This window comes from Mastacembelus armatus, chromosome 22 (assembly GCF_900324485.2).
Source record: "Mastacembelus armatus chromosome 22, fMasArm1.2, whole genome shotgun sequence".
NCBI lineage: Eukaryota > Metazoa > Chordata > Actinopteri > Synbranchiformes > Mastacembelidae > Mastacembelus > Mastacembelus armatus.
Window position 1 is genome coordinate 7,632,996 of NC_046654.1, and position 15,037 is coordinate 7,648,032.

Genomic DNA, 15,037 nt, shown 5'->3' on the forward strand with positions numbered 1-15,037 from the left:
AGCATGACCCCTCCATCTTATCAGTACCAGCTGCTCAGATAAACTCTGCACTTCCTGTAGAGACTGGCAAGGCAACACTGTGTTCAGACAGTGGGTGATATAGGACAGAAAGAATGGGTGGCAACCTGAGATAGGGGCAGAGCTTTAGTCAGAGGAAATTTGACCAGGCTGGACTTTTGTGCTGTTCACACTTAGCGGGTAAGTTTTAGGACTGGCTAGGCAAGTCTAACAACAGGTAGGATCTGGTCTGGCTGTGTATAGTGCAGCATTTATAGATATTTTCAGGCTAAACTAGATATCACACTTAGGTAGATTTGAGTCTCTGGGTTGAGTTAACAGCTTTGGGTCTTGATAAGCATTGTTTTTTAGTACAGTGCCAGAGGTTGCCAAGTCATCCAATTAGCAAGAGAATTGCCAGCTCAGCAATCTGCCACCGAGGCCTATGTTGCACAAGAGGCTGGCTTGCTGGCTGGCTGGGGAGCTATAATCTCCTTCACTCTTTAGACCTTAGGGAGCACCGAGGAGGTATAGCAGAACGTATCATAAATGCTTATCATTGCAGGGCATCAGTTGTTTCTTGCCCACAACCGTTTATCTGAGATTTGAACTTCCTGGTCATATGAGCTTAGCATAGTGTAGGTGAAATGTAATTTTGGGCAACAACTGTAGAGCTGGCTTTAGAAATGGCTCTTCCGTTAAATTTTAAATTATTTGATTAATTGAAATCATCTATGTGGTCTGGTTGGTGTGAGAGCAAGTTGGCTTAGGTTGTTTTGTTTAAAAATTTATCAGCAGCCATTTTTGTAATGAATTTTGACATTTTTAAAGTCAACCCTGTGAAATGTGAATGTTTCTTATTTTACATAGTCCTTTATAAATGTTTTTTCACAGTTGCTCAGACAAAAAACAGAAAATTAAAGATGTCACCTTAGATTGTGGAAAGCCGTATTGTCTTCCTGCATTACCTGACTAAACAATGAATTAAGAGATTATAAACAAATAATAGTTGCAGCTCTATTACATATAACAGGTTGCTCTGTGGGAAAAGTTAATTGTTGCAGTGATTAAACACATACCCCTCATACCTGGCACCAGAGGCTGTACAGTTTCCGTCTGCTAGTAAATGCTTCAGCTCTTTCCTGTGAATGTCAGCTACAGCAGGTGCTGTTGAGTTTCATCTCCCCAGTGTCTGCACTTCTTTCTCGCTCTCTCTCCCTCTCTCCTCTGCTGTCCTCTCCTCCCTCTGTTCTCCTCTCTCTCCTGGCATCTTCTGTATTCCGCCAGTGTTGTGTAATGCCTCTCGTCAGCACAGGCAGGCAGGATCTTCTGTATTCCTGTTGCATCGCACTGCTGCGTGAGTGTGTGTGGTGAGAGAAGAGGCAGCGAAAGAGAATGTTTTGCCTATGTGTGTGTGTGTGTGTGTGTGTGTGTTTGCGTTTGCTCACGCACGCTGTGTGTGTCAGCCTTGCAGTCTCCTGTTGCCATGGCAACGCCGGGCACATGGCTCAGGCAGCTTCGTGGCCCAGCACTACCAGAGTCGTGCTGCAGGAAGCCTCTTTCTCTCAGTTGTGGAGAAATGCATACGTACACAAACACCTTTCTCCATGTGATTGAGAGACAGACTGTGTCTAAAACAGGCCCAGTGTATTCTTCTGTCCTTTCTGTGGTAGAGAGCATTGCCCTGTATTGATGTATTCCCTCTGTAAATGCAGGCAGGTCAACTCACTCCCTGTTGCTTCAGATGGTCCTAATAAAGTGCACCTAAGTTTGAAAAAGAGCCTCTCGATACCACAAGTACAAACAAGAAATGGTTTAATCCATGTTTTCTGCAACATAGCCAAGACACTTGCCTCAGCTATTTCTTCTTGTATAAAATGTCAGTGGCTTCCTTTACCATTAATATGCCGGCTGATGTTTGAAATCAAGTGCTAGGTTGTGTTTCCTCAGATATGCAATCTGTTGTGTGCAAAAATACAATACATGCCTGAATATGAGTACATGTAAATTGACAATGATACCAAGTTGTACTTCATTTTTAACTTTATCATGCAGCGAAAGTACAGGAGTGTATTGCACTTTATATTTTAATGTTGCCCTTGAGGTTAATAATAATACAGAAATTGTAGCTCTTTCTCATATTGTTGTAGTGCTAGTATTGATATTCAGGGATTTTTTTAAGAGCATCAAATACAAACCTCAAGACTTTTAGACTGAATAACCAAAATAGCACATTCTGTTCACAAACATCTTCATCTAAGCAAAGGATGTTCTGATTGCAAACTCCACATAAAAACATCTTCCACATAACCAATTTTTAATTCTGATGGTAAGCTGTAATCACCCTGATACCTAAAACATAAACTCCAATTCCAGCATCAGCAGACAAGGTGATTTTGGATGGGAAAACAGCACATGGTGTTTTTAGCCAAGGTCAGGGTTACATTATTCTAGGCATGCATATTTCATTAAGTTCTGGGTGCCCCACTGACACAAAACAGCTTTCATTTCCCCATTAGGCTACAGTCAGAGGAAAGCAGAAGTCTTGGCCTATTCTAGCCTGGCAAGAATCAGCATTGTACATCTGTTGACTTAAACATACTTAGTGTGAGAGATGTTTTCTATTGGGAGTGAAAAAAACCCCAGTGTACATTAAGCACATTCTGAAATGTAGTTAATCTTGTCAGACTGACACAAGACCCATACTGATTCCAATATTTGATAGCTGTAAAAAGTATTCCAGTTTTTTTTTTTCTTCATTTTTTCCAGAAGTGAATAACATTAACTTACATTTCCCCTAACATTTGTTTTGTCCAGCTTTTTATTAGTCCTCACCAGGACATGACATAATGCAGTTTGAAATTAAACTTGTTTTATTGATACGAACAGTACTTATTGAACAGTACTTCAATTACACTGAAGTATGACATTACAGGATTAATCTTTTGTCTCTTTGTTTCTTTTTTATTGTCATTTACTGGCTGTCATTAAAGCTGATGCCAATTTATCAATTGGGCTCTAGTTTAAAATACAAATATCTTGTTGTTTGCATGAAATTGTACAAGAAAATGGACAACAGATATTTAGAGTCGGGCGCACAATTTAGATTGGAGTAGATTATATGATCGGATTAGATGACACTTTATTGATTCCCTGGCAGAGAAATTCAGGTGCCACAGTAGCGAGCAAAAAAATCACATGGGAATAAATGGTAAGGTGAGTCAGAAAGATAGTCAGATGGTGTCAGTCACATGTGCTGATACAGTTTTTTGTGTTGGTTTGAGTGGATAAAATGGGCAAGATCTCTAATCTTTTTCCCTTCTGGTTTCATCTCTCTCTCTTTCAGGTTGTCGGTCATTTGGGGAAGGAGAGGCACCTGAGGATGGATTACCGGTGAGTGAGATCAGAGCAGAAAGGTTTTAGTTTGAAGAAAATCTGTGTTTTGCATGTGCTCGAGATTATTTCTTAGGATTTTGAGGAGTCCAGTTTGACTGTGTTGGGCCAAAGTTATTTAATAAACAACAACTGTTTTTAATACATTTTTGGCAAATCTGGGCAAATTGTATTTACCAAAAATGTAATTACCCACTGATTTTCTTATTAAATCAAACATCTCTATACTATGGAACTGGAAGTGGGTGATACAACTGTTAGATGTGCACCTACTGCAGGGTTTTATGAAGTTAAATGTATTACTCAACTCAGCTTACCCTCACTGTTAAATAAGAGGCAGGTCAGCGCTAGAACCTGAGCCATATGTCTAAGGCCTGATGTGTCGCAGCCAGGTGCTGACACCTGCCTTTGTTTTCTAACAGTTGTTCTAAGAGATTTACAGGTGTTTAACCAGTACCAGCCAGACCCCAAGGCGAAGCTGGGTGTTGGCCAGCAAATGTGCTGAAGGCAAGCTTAGCTGTCTCTGTCAAGCTAACTTGGTATCTGTCACTATAACAGATGCTGTTATAATGTGGGCCTCCTATTGTTGACAGGTTGAGAACCGTTAAGGTGCTTTATATTATGAATTGTATGTATTTGGAATGTGGTGCTATATTCACTGCTGAGACTGGGGTTTAAAGTGCCATGTTCTCTTCAGCAGTGAAGGTATTGTAGTTCAGGTCTACACACCCATGTTCATTTGTTTTAGATATCAGGCCTGTTACAGGAATGTCAGTCACCTGCTATGCTTACTGATTGCAAAGTAGGTGAAAAGACACATCAGTGTGAGGAAGGCTAGTTCTTGTAATGCACACTTAAACAGGAGGGACAAGAAACACGGACACCTCTGCACATTGTAACGCAGCTTTACTTACTGTTGACACTGTCAGAGTTGTTGATTTAACTCAGGTCATTTTTCACACTGCACTTAACATTGTAGACAGAGGTACAATTTCAAAACATACCACAGACCTGAGTCAGGAAGCAAACGGCTACGACAGTACGCTCAACAAGTTGTTCAGCTGGTGCATTGCATTGCGTAGTGTGTCTATCTTCTCCAGTCTCTATTGAATAAGCAGTTCAATGAGCCGTCCTTGCAGTCTTCTTTTTGACATCATATTGTACCTCCTGTGACTTAAAATTAGCTACATAATTGATGCACATGCCAGACACTCGTCACCACCTTTGACCTGCCTCATATTTGTGGATGACGTGGACGAAGAGGAGCGGTGAAGGAGGGAGATCTGCATTCCTGTTCCTGTGGTGAAGTTCCTCTTTAAGGAATCAGCCTGAACATACAGGAAATCCAATGGCACCACTGTTGCTAGGCAGCTGGGGGGAGGGTGAGGGAGGGGGGCAGAAGGGGGTGTTCACAAGGTTCACTGAGTGAGCCACCGAGGGTGTCACCATGGTGATTTGGCATCCGAATGTTGCGGTCGGAGACCTGGGCTACTGAGAAAGAGAAGTGAACCAGTGGCAAGTACTGCAGCCAGAGAAACTAGCAAATACCACCACACAAAACAGTGTGACAGTGACTGTGTTGCTTTGAGCTCCATGGTTTGTACCTGAGAAAATATGGTCTCTAAAAGCATATGCAGGCGTATGGTGTATAAAAAATACATAGTGATTCCAACACTTGGGTGTTTAGTTTGCACCAGTGATGGTTCACTTTAGAAACAGCAAATCTATCCAGAGTAGTTGTGACCTTGTGGGAGGCATGGAGGCCAGCATCAAGTCTTGTTTTGCTTTTAACAAGGCATCTCTGGAAAAATCTCTAGGTCTTAAATTTATCTGGAATTCATGATAGTCTTGTAGTGTTGTGTGTGTGTGTGTTTGTGTGTTTGTGTGCGCGCATGTGTGTGCGCGCGTGTGTGTGTGAGAGAATTTGTGAGTATAGCCTTGTCTGTGCGTGTGTGTGTGCGTGCGTGTGTGTGTGTGTGTGTGTGTGTGTGTGTGTGTGTGTGTGTGTCAACGTGCATGCCTTCTAGATGGTCTTCTCCACCCACATCCTGCCCACTGAGGCTCAGCACCCACTTGTATGCCCTTCACAAGCTTACCACATTCTTCCGCTCACTCAGAAACGCGCACACACACACACACACACACACACACACACACACACACACACACACACACACACACACACACAATACATGTGCATGCAAAATATTTTAATCTAATCACCCCCCCACCACACAAAAAAACCCCAAAAAAACCTGGTTGCTGTGATGACCCACTGCCACAATTTATGCTGTTGTTTTATTTACTTTTTTTTTGTAATGCCACAGGAAAACATCGCACATCTAATTTAGCACAGGCAGGAAGTTTTTTCTTATCAGTTTAGTACACGGAGCTTTCATTGGTCAGTTTACTTTTTGAGCCTCACTCCAAGAGCAGAAACCTTCAGACTAGTGTGGCTTTATTGCCCTCCATAAAGCACCTTGCAGCCATGAATGAAGAAAATTTAAAGGAATAGCACAACACTCTGCTCATTAGTTATGTTGTTCAGAGTTGGTTAAGAAGATTAATACAAGTCTCAAATGTATGTTAAGCTTAACTTTGCACACAAGACAACAGCTAGCCTGACTCTGTCCACTAGTAAAATCAGAGTACTAGCACCTTCAGTAGTTCACTAAATATCACAATGTCATTATTTTAATCTGAAATTTCAAAGCAAAGTCTACAAAAAAAAACTGTATTTTTTTTATTGGGGGTTGAGTGCCAGACTTTTCCTTGGCCAGATGTAGTGAGTTCCTTTAGTCTCTGCTAAGAAATAGTCCAGCATATAACCCCATATAAAACCATCCATCCATCCATCTTCTATACCCGCTTTTTCCTGAAAGCCAGGGTCACAGGGATCTGCTGGAGCCTATCCCAGCTCTCTCTCGGGTGAAAGGCAGGGGTACACCCTGGATAGGTCACCAGTCCATCACAGGGCCACACATATAAAACCACAGATTGTCATTTTTACATTTGAGCTGATGAGTGGATTAAACGAATAATATATACTTATTAATTAGTGGCCAGTAAATGTAGATGGTTATTCTTACCTTTGCACAGAGCCAGTCTGCTTGCTTTCGCTGTTTTCAGTCTTTGTGCTAAGCTAAGCTAGTAGGCTGCTGGCTGTGCATAAGAGTGCTATTGATGTTCTCATCTAACTCTTGGCAATCAAGGGAATAAGCGTATTTCCCATTACTTTAGGAAATATGTGGAGAGCAGCCTGTAACTTGGCTATACTTCTTTGTTTTTAAGTCAGCAAGACCCAGAGATAAATGACACTCATGATTCGCTTCCCTTAAGCACAGGCTTATTTCTAGAGTATCAACCCTCTTTTTCTCAGTTCTTTATGCTCTCCAGTGCAGAGAACTGGTAGGTTTAATAGTTTTCCACTCTGTGTGCCGACCCCAGTCTTCCCTGTCCTGAGCCCCTATGGCTTTGAGGGCAAAAGTGCATGGAGCTCTGATGCTGATGGGAGGCAGGTTGCCCTAGGGAGCCAGCTTGCTCCAGGCTCCCACCGCCTCCATCGCTCACCTCACCTCCTCTCCTCTCCTCCCTCCCTCACCCAGCCACATCTCTAGGGTTAGATCAGCTCCAGATTGGCCCCCACGCATGCCTTTGAATGGTGGGGCTTAGGCAAGCGCTTTAAAAGGAAGCCCAAGTCTGTTTCCCATTTCACCCCCTCCACCACCACCACCTCCTCACTACTCCTCGCTCCTTTCTCTCTTTCTCCCACATACACACACAGCTGTCATCTGGCTTTTTAAGTTCTGAGCTGCATTTCTCCAGCTGGAGCTAGTTTATGACATTCCCTCGGCAGACTCTTTGGCCTCTCGCACTCGTTCTCTCTTTCTCTCCGTCTCACACACAGCCACACACACATGGACACACAACACAAACTCATTTTTTCCTGTTCTGTTCTTTCTCTTCGCTCCCTCTCTGTCTTCTATTCCTCACATTCCCCTGCAGACGCTGTGGATGTGTGTTACACCACTTGGTATGTTTGGAGGCAAAGAAGAAGCAAAGTCACACACATACACACACCATGTGTTAGCTGTCTGGAAGGGGCGGGGTGGGGGGCAGAGAAGGGAGAGGGAAAAAAGAAGAGAAAGAGGGAAAAAAAAAAGTCAAAGGAAGCATCTCTTAGCAACCACAGGACAGTAATTACTGTAGCAGCAGCTGGGAGCAAACCAGATTTCCGCTGTGCGTTAAAGCACTGGCGTGGGCTACTTTACACAGCACTGACTAACCAGAGCCAGCAGCCTCCTCCACATGCAGAGCAGAGAGAGGGAGAGGGTGGGAGAAGGAGAAGAGAGGAGGACTAACCCTGCCTTGATGAGGTCGGGGTGTGTGTGTGTGTGTGTGTGTGTGTGTGTGGGAAAGAGGAGCAGCTAACGTGTGCATGAGGTTTGAATGTAGTTAGATGGAACTTGTGTGTGTGAGGATACCTCAGTGGGTGTCCATCCATGTTTGTGTATTTCTGAGTGAGACTTAAAGAGAAGAATAACCTCAAAAACCCTTATTTTGCTGATTATTCATTTGTAGTTTATCTAAAAGGACGATATTAAGTGAAACAGCTCAACTTTAGTTTTATGTTTTGAATTTAATCAACTGTAATGTTGCTTATTCTCAGAATTTCTGTATGTGATGTGGTTTTTGGTGTGTGAACAAGCTGGAATACAATACACTCTATACACTCAATACACCACTGAACTAAAATAATACTGGGCATAAAATATCATTACAAGGCTTTTGATGTAATAACAGACTATCCTCCCCCATCTCTCATCACCTCTGCACGCATGAATCATGAGATAGCCATCACTTTTGATTTTGTTGCCCTGAGTGCTGAAGTATTGGATTATTTGTTGGAACTGTTTATTGTATCTCTGTGTACGTGAAGAAATATTTTTGCCGTATTTCTTGCCGTCTGTGCCATTCACAAGATGTTATTTATACACACCTCATCCTGATTGATGTCAACAGAGAGCTTCTCTCTTCATAAATGATGAGATTGCTTGGCGGGAGGTCGAAGGAATGTGCACTCTCTGCTCACTCACATTTGGCTTTTCCATGTGTCGAATGCCTTATTTTTAGACCTGTGTTTGTATATTTTGCATCAGTTAAAATGTTTGAGGGAACACATGCAAGGCTGATGGGAACTCATAGTTCTTAACAGAAGGGCCTTGAGTCATCACCACACTCCACAGTCATTTGGAGCATGAATAGGCATAGCATGCCCCCTGGTGGTTACAAGTGGAAGACAGCCCACATACGCTGAGTCAAAACTGGTGGTGATGAAAATTGAATTGACAGTTAATTTTTTTTGTAGTTTTATGTTGGATATGAGAAAGGCTGCATCTTATACTTGATTGTAGGTGCTTTTATCTCTCATCCAAATATCCCATGTATTCTTAAATGTAATTTGTGTCAAGTAATCGAGATTTATTATTATTATTATAGATTTATTTTCTTTGTATTTTTGCAGGTGTGTGACGAGCCTCCATCCATCTGTTCCCCGATGAAAGAGACCTTCTCTCCCCTGAACAACGTTGTCTCCACCGAGCCATTCAGGGGCTGCTATGTCCGTGCCCAGCCCTTCGATGAATTCCCCCCCAGCAACCGCCGCTACCTGCCTCCACAGGTGTGCCTCTCCTCCACACAGCCTATCATGTCACATCTTCATAATCAGAATTTTGTTTCTTCAAAATGGCATCTAGTATTCAAATGTGCACAATATAAGATTGTGAGACCATATTTTTACAAAGTATTTTTTATGTATTTCTTTTCTTTTTGTTTACTTTATGAGTAATCCAACTAATTCAGTTTCTCCTCCCTTGAAGGTCTCCATTAAGCCGGCGCGTCATGTCAGGTTTCATGTGGACGAAGAGGAGATTGTTCGCATCAACCCAAGGAAAGACGTGCTCATCCGTGGCTACGAGGACTACCGCCACCCTGTTGTGTGTAGACGGGAGGCCGACCGCGAGCACTTGGACTTTCATACCACCTTCCACAAACTGGACAGTAAGAAGTGTGAGTACCTCTTCCCCGATGACTCCCACTCTGTCCCAGATATTGGGCCGAATCTGGGCAAGGACACTGCCATTAAGACTCAGCCCTCGCCCCTGCTGAAGTCAAAGAAGGGTCGACGGCGACGAGAGGATGGCGAGCGTTCACGCTGCATCTACTGTCGGGAGATGTTCAACCATGAAGACAACTGGCGGGGGCAGTGCCAAGACGCCCCCGACCCAATCAAGCAGTGCATCTACAAAGTCAGCTGCATGCTGTGTGCCGAGAGCATGCTGTACCACTGCATGTCCGACTCCGAGGGCGATTTCTCTGACCCATGCTCGTGTGACACGTCTGACGAACAGTTCTGTCTTCGCTGGTTGGCCCTGGTGGCGCTCTCCTTCATCGCGCCCTGCATGTGCTGCTACCTGCCTCTGCGAGCCTGCCACCACTGTGGCGAGGCCTGTCGCTGCTGCGGGGGCAAGCACAAGGCCGCGGGGTGACCCGATGCCAGACTCTGGGACACCCTCAAAGCTAGCTAACACAGGAAGTGGATAAAAGCGGAAAATTAAAAGCCGGCATCCTTTTTTCATTCCCCTCTCAGACGGGGTGATATGTTGTTGATCCCCAGCTCTGAGGGCTTTTGGAGTTTCAGTTTGTGTTTGTCGCTGACAAGCAGCAGTGGAGGACAAACCATATGCTTTGTGGGGTCTGTGAGCATTAAGCTAAGTTCTGGAGCTTAATCTGAGGAGAAGAGGAGGAGGACACATCAAGATTAACAGACTTGGAGATGTTACTAAACACACCTGTATACACACACACACACACACACATACATAAACAAACACACATAAACATGCACCCCCCTCGCTCATATTCACACTCATGCATTGACAAAGCCAGGCCACAAATGTCAGAACTCTACTACAAGTAATGTGTAACTTTATGAAGGAAAATTGTCTTTTGTACAGAGAATGACAACTTAATGACAAAAAGGAAAAAAAACTATACTGAGTTCAGAAAAATAGTTGCTGTTTGAGTATGCTAAAAGGGATATGTTCTTGCTTTTTTGTGAATTTACAGTTGGGTAACAGTGGCCTTTCCTTCATGGCTTAAGCATTTGCTGACAGTGTAATTACTAGGCAGAGAACAGTGCACTATAAATGGTATTTTCCCATCCGAGTAAAGGTACCCCTCTCAAATTTTTGTGGTGCATTAACCACCATATTTAGTGTAATTTTAACAATTGAAAGACGTCTCTGTGGTGGATGTATTACCAATTGGATTCCTTGTTTTCCTTTCCATCGACAAACACAAAGAAACAGCTTGTTTTTGAAGGTGAACATTCAATTAGAAGATGTTAAACTGATTACCTTGCTTTCTCGAGGTGATTTAGACCATTGATTGCATTCCAAAGTAAGGGGATCGATCCCATGAGTAGAAGGGGAAAAAAATGGTAATAACTTTACCATTCCGAGTTCCCCAGAATAGTTTTTCCACATCACAAAAATAGCATAGAGCCTCCTGAACCATTTAAATTGGAACGGATACATGACAATTTCATTTTACCCCAGTGAATCCCAGTTTTAGTCCAGTTATTTACTGCTGTAGTGAAGTTGGTGGTTTTGTTCCTTCATTGTTATTTTCCTGCTCGTTTTATAATTACTTTTGAAACGAAGGCTGAAATGTTGCTCAACCAGCAAGTTTTGTTTTGGTGATTAAAGGGGTTACAGTGCTCCTTGGTTAAATGATGAGGCACTTAAATTAGGCTATTCTTTGATTTGTGGAACCCTCACATTTTGGAATTAGTCTGTACATAAATTTTACTATATTTAACATCCAGTTAGATTTTTGGGGGAAAGCCCTTCTGAAAGCACTGCTCTCCAAGCTTTGGTTGCAGCACCTTCTCCTATGTTTGTCACATGAATTCATTTTTCTTTAGCTTTCATCCGCCATATCTTGTGTAAATTGAGTACCACGCTGTTCTTTGTAAGTTTGTCCACTCCTTCCATATGTGTTTGTTTAACAGGACTTGAATGAATGAATAGAGTGTTTTGGGAATGCCCAATACCTTAGTGATTCAAAACAGAACAGAAACAAACAACAAAAACGACATACTGATGTGTGTGTGTGTGTGCGTGCACGCGCGCATGTGTGTGCATAGGTCAACATATGCACTGGTGATACGATGTCATGTAACGTCACCCCTGACTACGTGATTAACACTTGGACTCTTTAACAGTACAGTCCAGCGTCCTGTTTCCCAAAAACTGGATAGCATAGCTTAGCATAAGAAGTGGACCTGGCTACACAGCACGAGTAACTGGATCACCTCTAAATGCTCACTACTGAATGTATTTTATTTGATTCAAATTATAATTGTGATTTTTTTATTGAACAGACCATAGTTGTCTCCCTCTTTTTCCAGTCTTAAGCTAAGCTAACTAGCTACTGGCTTCAACAGAAGAGTGCTATTGATCATTTCTTGTAACTCTCGGTGCAAAGCATGATTCCCAAAATGTCAGGTGACTACTTTAAGATCCTTTGGGGGTAAGGCAGACTGTAACGCTGTGTCGAGCCATGTTTGAAACCCACTTCTCCTTCACAAACACTCACAAAACTGTTGAGGACTCGAACTCTTCTGAACACTTCAACTGTTCAGTTCAGATGTCTGGCTGCACTAACTGAATTGAACTGAATTGAATTAGTGCTAATCGTGATACACCTCAGTGTTAAATAGCAGATTGGTACAATGTCCATGTGCTAGCAGACATGCATCTCTTATCACCTCCTGTCACCCCAGGTAAAAAAAAAAACAAAACAAGAACAAAAAAACATAGTGGCATTGTAACCAGGACATAACCACAAATTCACAGTAGAAATATTTATTTTCCTAATTCCACTCCAACCAACGCTCCCTTTCTTTTCTATGCAAACTTTGCAATGTGGGAAACACATTGACCTCTGTGCAGGCTGAGTCAGTGATGGGACAGGACACTTTAACGCTAAATAGGTAAATGACCAACTCCTGGTACCAAACTCCAAACACATGTAAATACTTAACACTATATTTAAGTACTGATAATAATCCCAGCCTTTTTTGTCTTTGAATTTTAAAGATAGAGCTGTATTTATCGTTGCTGTCAACATATACTGTAGCTTCAATTGACAGCATTATGTACATAGGTCACCTTTTAGTATTATTTCACATTGAAAAGTAGAGGGCGTCTGTGATGGATATGACTATTGAGCTTCTAATAGAGATTGTCTAGTTTTGTACGGTAGAGGGAAGGATAGTGCAAATACGGTACAGTAGTGGCAGTCCACTTGCTTCAAAAGTTTGATATATATAAAAAAATATATATATATGTATGTGTGTATATATGTATATGTATGCATATATATATATATATATATATATGTATATATATATAAACCTGCTAGATACAATCACTAATTTTATTGTATTGACAGAGAAAATCAGCTATGAACGACTGTTAAACCCTAGTTCTCCAACAGCATATAACCATGAATTTTTAAATGTTTGACTGCTCCGTGTGCTGAAGTGGACACTTGTGCATGTGTGTGGGTGCACGAGAGTCTTTATATGGGCGTTCTTGTGTACCCACAAGTGAGTGTGTGTGTGTGTGTGTGTACTGTATGTGTGTTGGTTTGCAGCATGGTAGTCGTGTGCGTGCGGGGTTGGTGTGTAACCAAATGTTTGGTTGGTTGTCATATTCTCCCATTGTAATTGGATTGCCCTGCATTATTGCAAGCTGAACCAAGGTTTGATGAACCTGATTAAAACTTGCTGGCTGAGAAGCAAAATGTAGGATGTGCATTTATACAAAGTGTAGAGAATGCTGATATAACACTTCTCATTCTGCATTAACCAGCACAGTGCAACTTCCTGTCATGTACTGTATTATATATGCAACATGTGTCTGTCCGCTTTAATATATATATATATATTTTTTTGACCTGCATTATATAATACTTCAGTTTTAACCACTTTGCTGCTAGTCTTTTATCCTCTTTCAATCTTGGAAATTGTGCATATCTTTGGGAATGCATACAAGTGTACATTCTTGACATTGTGTAGATTAAAAAAGAAAAAAAGCTATATAAACCTGTTTCTCTTCAGTGTATTGTTTTAAAATGGTTACTTTTCACAGCAGTTGAGTGGTTATGTTTCAATTCTCCGATGCTTTGGTGCACTGATGATACTATATGTAAGTTTTTTTTTTGTTTGTTTTTTTTTTGTTTTTGTTTTTGTTTTTGTTTTTTTTTCATCTTACAGCGCTTGATGTAACATTTATGTGATTAGTTCTAAATAGTGGAAGACATTTGTGTTTTGAAACTTGCAGTATAAATGGTACTACTCTTAACTATTCTGTAAACACTGCCTGTTTTCTTTGTTTCTTTTTTCACTCTCTCTTTGTGCATATTTCTTTCCTGTGCATCTTTTTTTTTTTTTTTTTTTTTTTTTCTTAGTGCCATAGGCTTTCACATCCTGACAACCTCAAAAAAGTGCCTCACGTCCATCCTAGTTTCCATCTTACAATTTAACATCTCTTGTTCTGGTACTATTGGTTTCTACACATCTAGGTATTTCATGGTTCGAGAATACCAAGTATATGATGTAAAATTTATAGTCCCAATAACTCATGTCATAGTTGTATTTTCTTTATACAGATGTAGCTTGTTACTTTTCATAAATATATAATGTAAATATGCATACATATGTTTGTAACTGTTTTTATGTTACATCATACACTTGTAATTTGACATATCAAATAACATTATCATAATAAAATGGTGAGTTTTAATCTTTTGCTGTGTTAGACGTCATTGTGTTTTATTTGTATTTACATCCTCGTGTTTAGTGGAGGTTAAACGTTGCAGCACAAGCAGATGCAGTTTATGTACTTGGCAGCTCTCAGGTGTAAAACGAGCACTGTGTAATGGAGACAAACCTCCAGTCTAGTGTGACTGTGAGAAGGTTTTAAAAAAACCTTCCTTCCTCTTTTGTAAATGCTTGAAGTTTAGCTAATAATAGTAGCTTCTATAGCTACTTTTGAGACAGACATACTAGTGATGCTAGTCAGGACTGCTAAATTGAACATATTAAAATTACAGCAAGAACAAAAACCCTTTTGCATACAACACTTATTTTGACGTATACAAATATGTGAGAAAGCCACAGAACTTTTATTAAGCTTTTTTAGCTTTATTTATGTGGTATTGCAAGAAATATCTTGTTGAGAAATATCCAAAACCTCCTTCCTTTTTTTTGTTTCATAATATCATATGCATCCTCTAAAGGATTAAAAACAACCTTGTTTACTTCAGTAAAAGTTTGAATTTTACACATTATGTAAGGATATTACTGTAGAAGCTTGTATGTGTACCCTTATGTGATATATCTTCTTCTTCTTCTTCTTCTTCTTCTCCTTTCGGCTGCTCCCTTCAGGGGTCGCCACAGCGAATCATCTGCCTCCATTTAACCCTATCCCCTGTATCCTTGTCATTTTCTTTGTTGTCTATATTCCTTTTAAAACACTGGTAATTTTACACTAATTGACAAAAACAGTCTCTTCAG

At 41.1% G+C, this 15,037-nt stretch overlaps 1 protein-coding gene across 1 annotated transcript in view; it reads left to right on the forward strand.

Moving 5' to 3' along the window:
* Window positions 1-13,683, forward strand: part of spred1 (sprouty related EVH1 domain containing 1) — a 31,421-nt gene extending 17,738 nt beyond the window's left edge. Inside the window, exons 4-6 of the mRNA XM_026303485.2 lie at window positions 3,344-3,390; window positions 8,915-9,070; window positions 9,270-13,683. Of these exons, the coding sequence (XP_026159270.1) occupies window positions 3,344-3,390; window positions 8,915-9,070; window positions 9,270-9,938 (872 nt within the window). The 3' untranslated portion in view covers window positions 9,939-13,683. The remainder of the gene's footprint in view (window positions 1-3,343; window positions 3,391-8,914; window positions 9,071-9,269) is intronic.
* The last annotated feature ends 1,354 nt before the right edge of the window (window positions 13,684-15,037 follow it).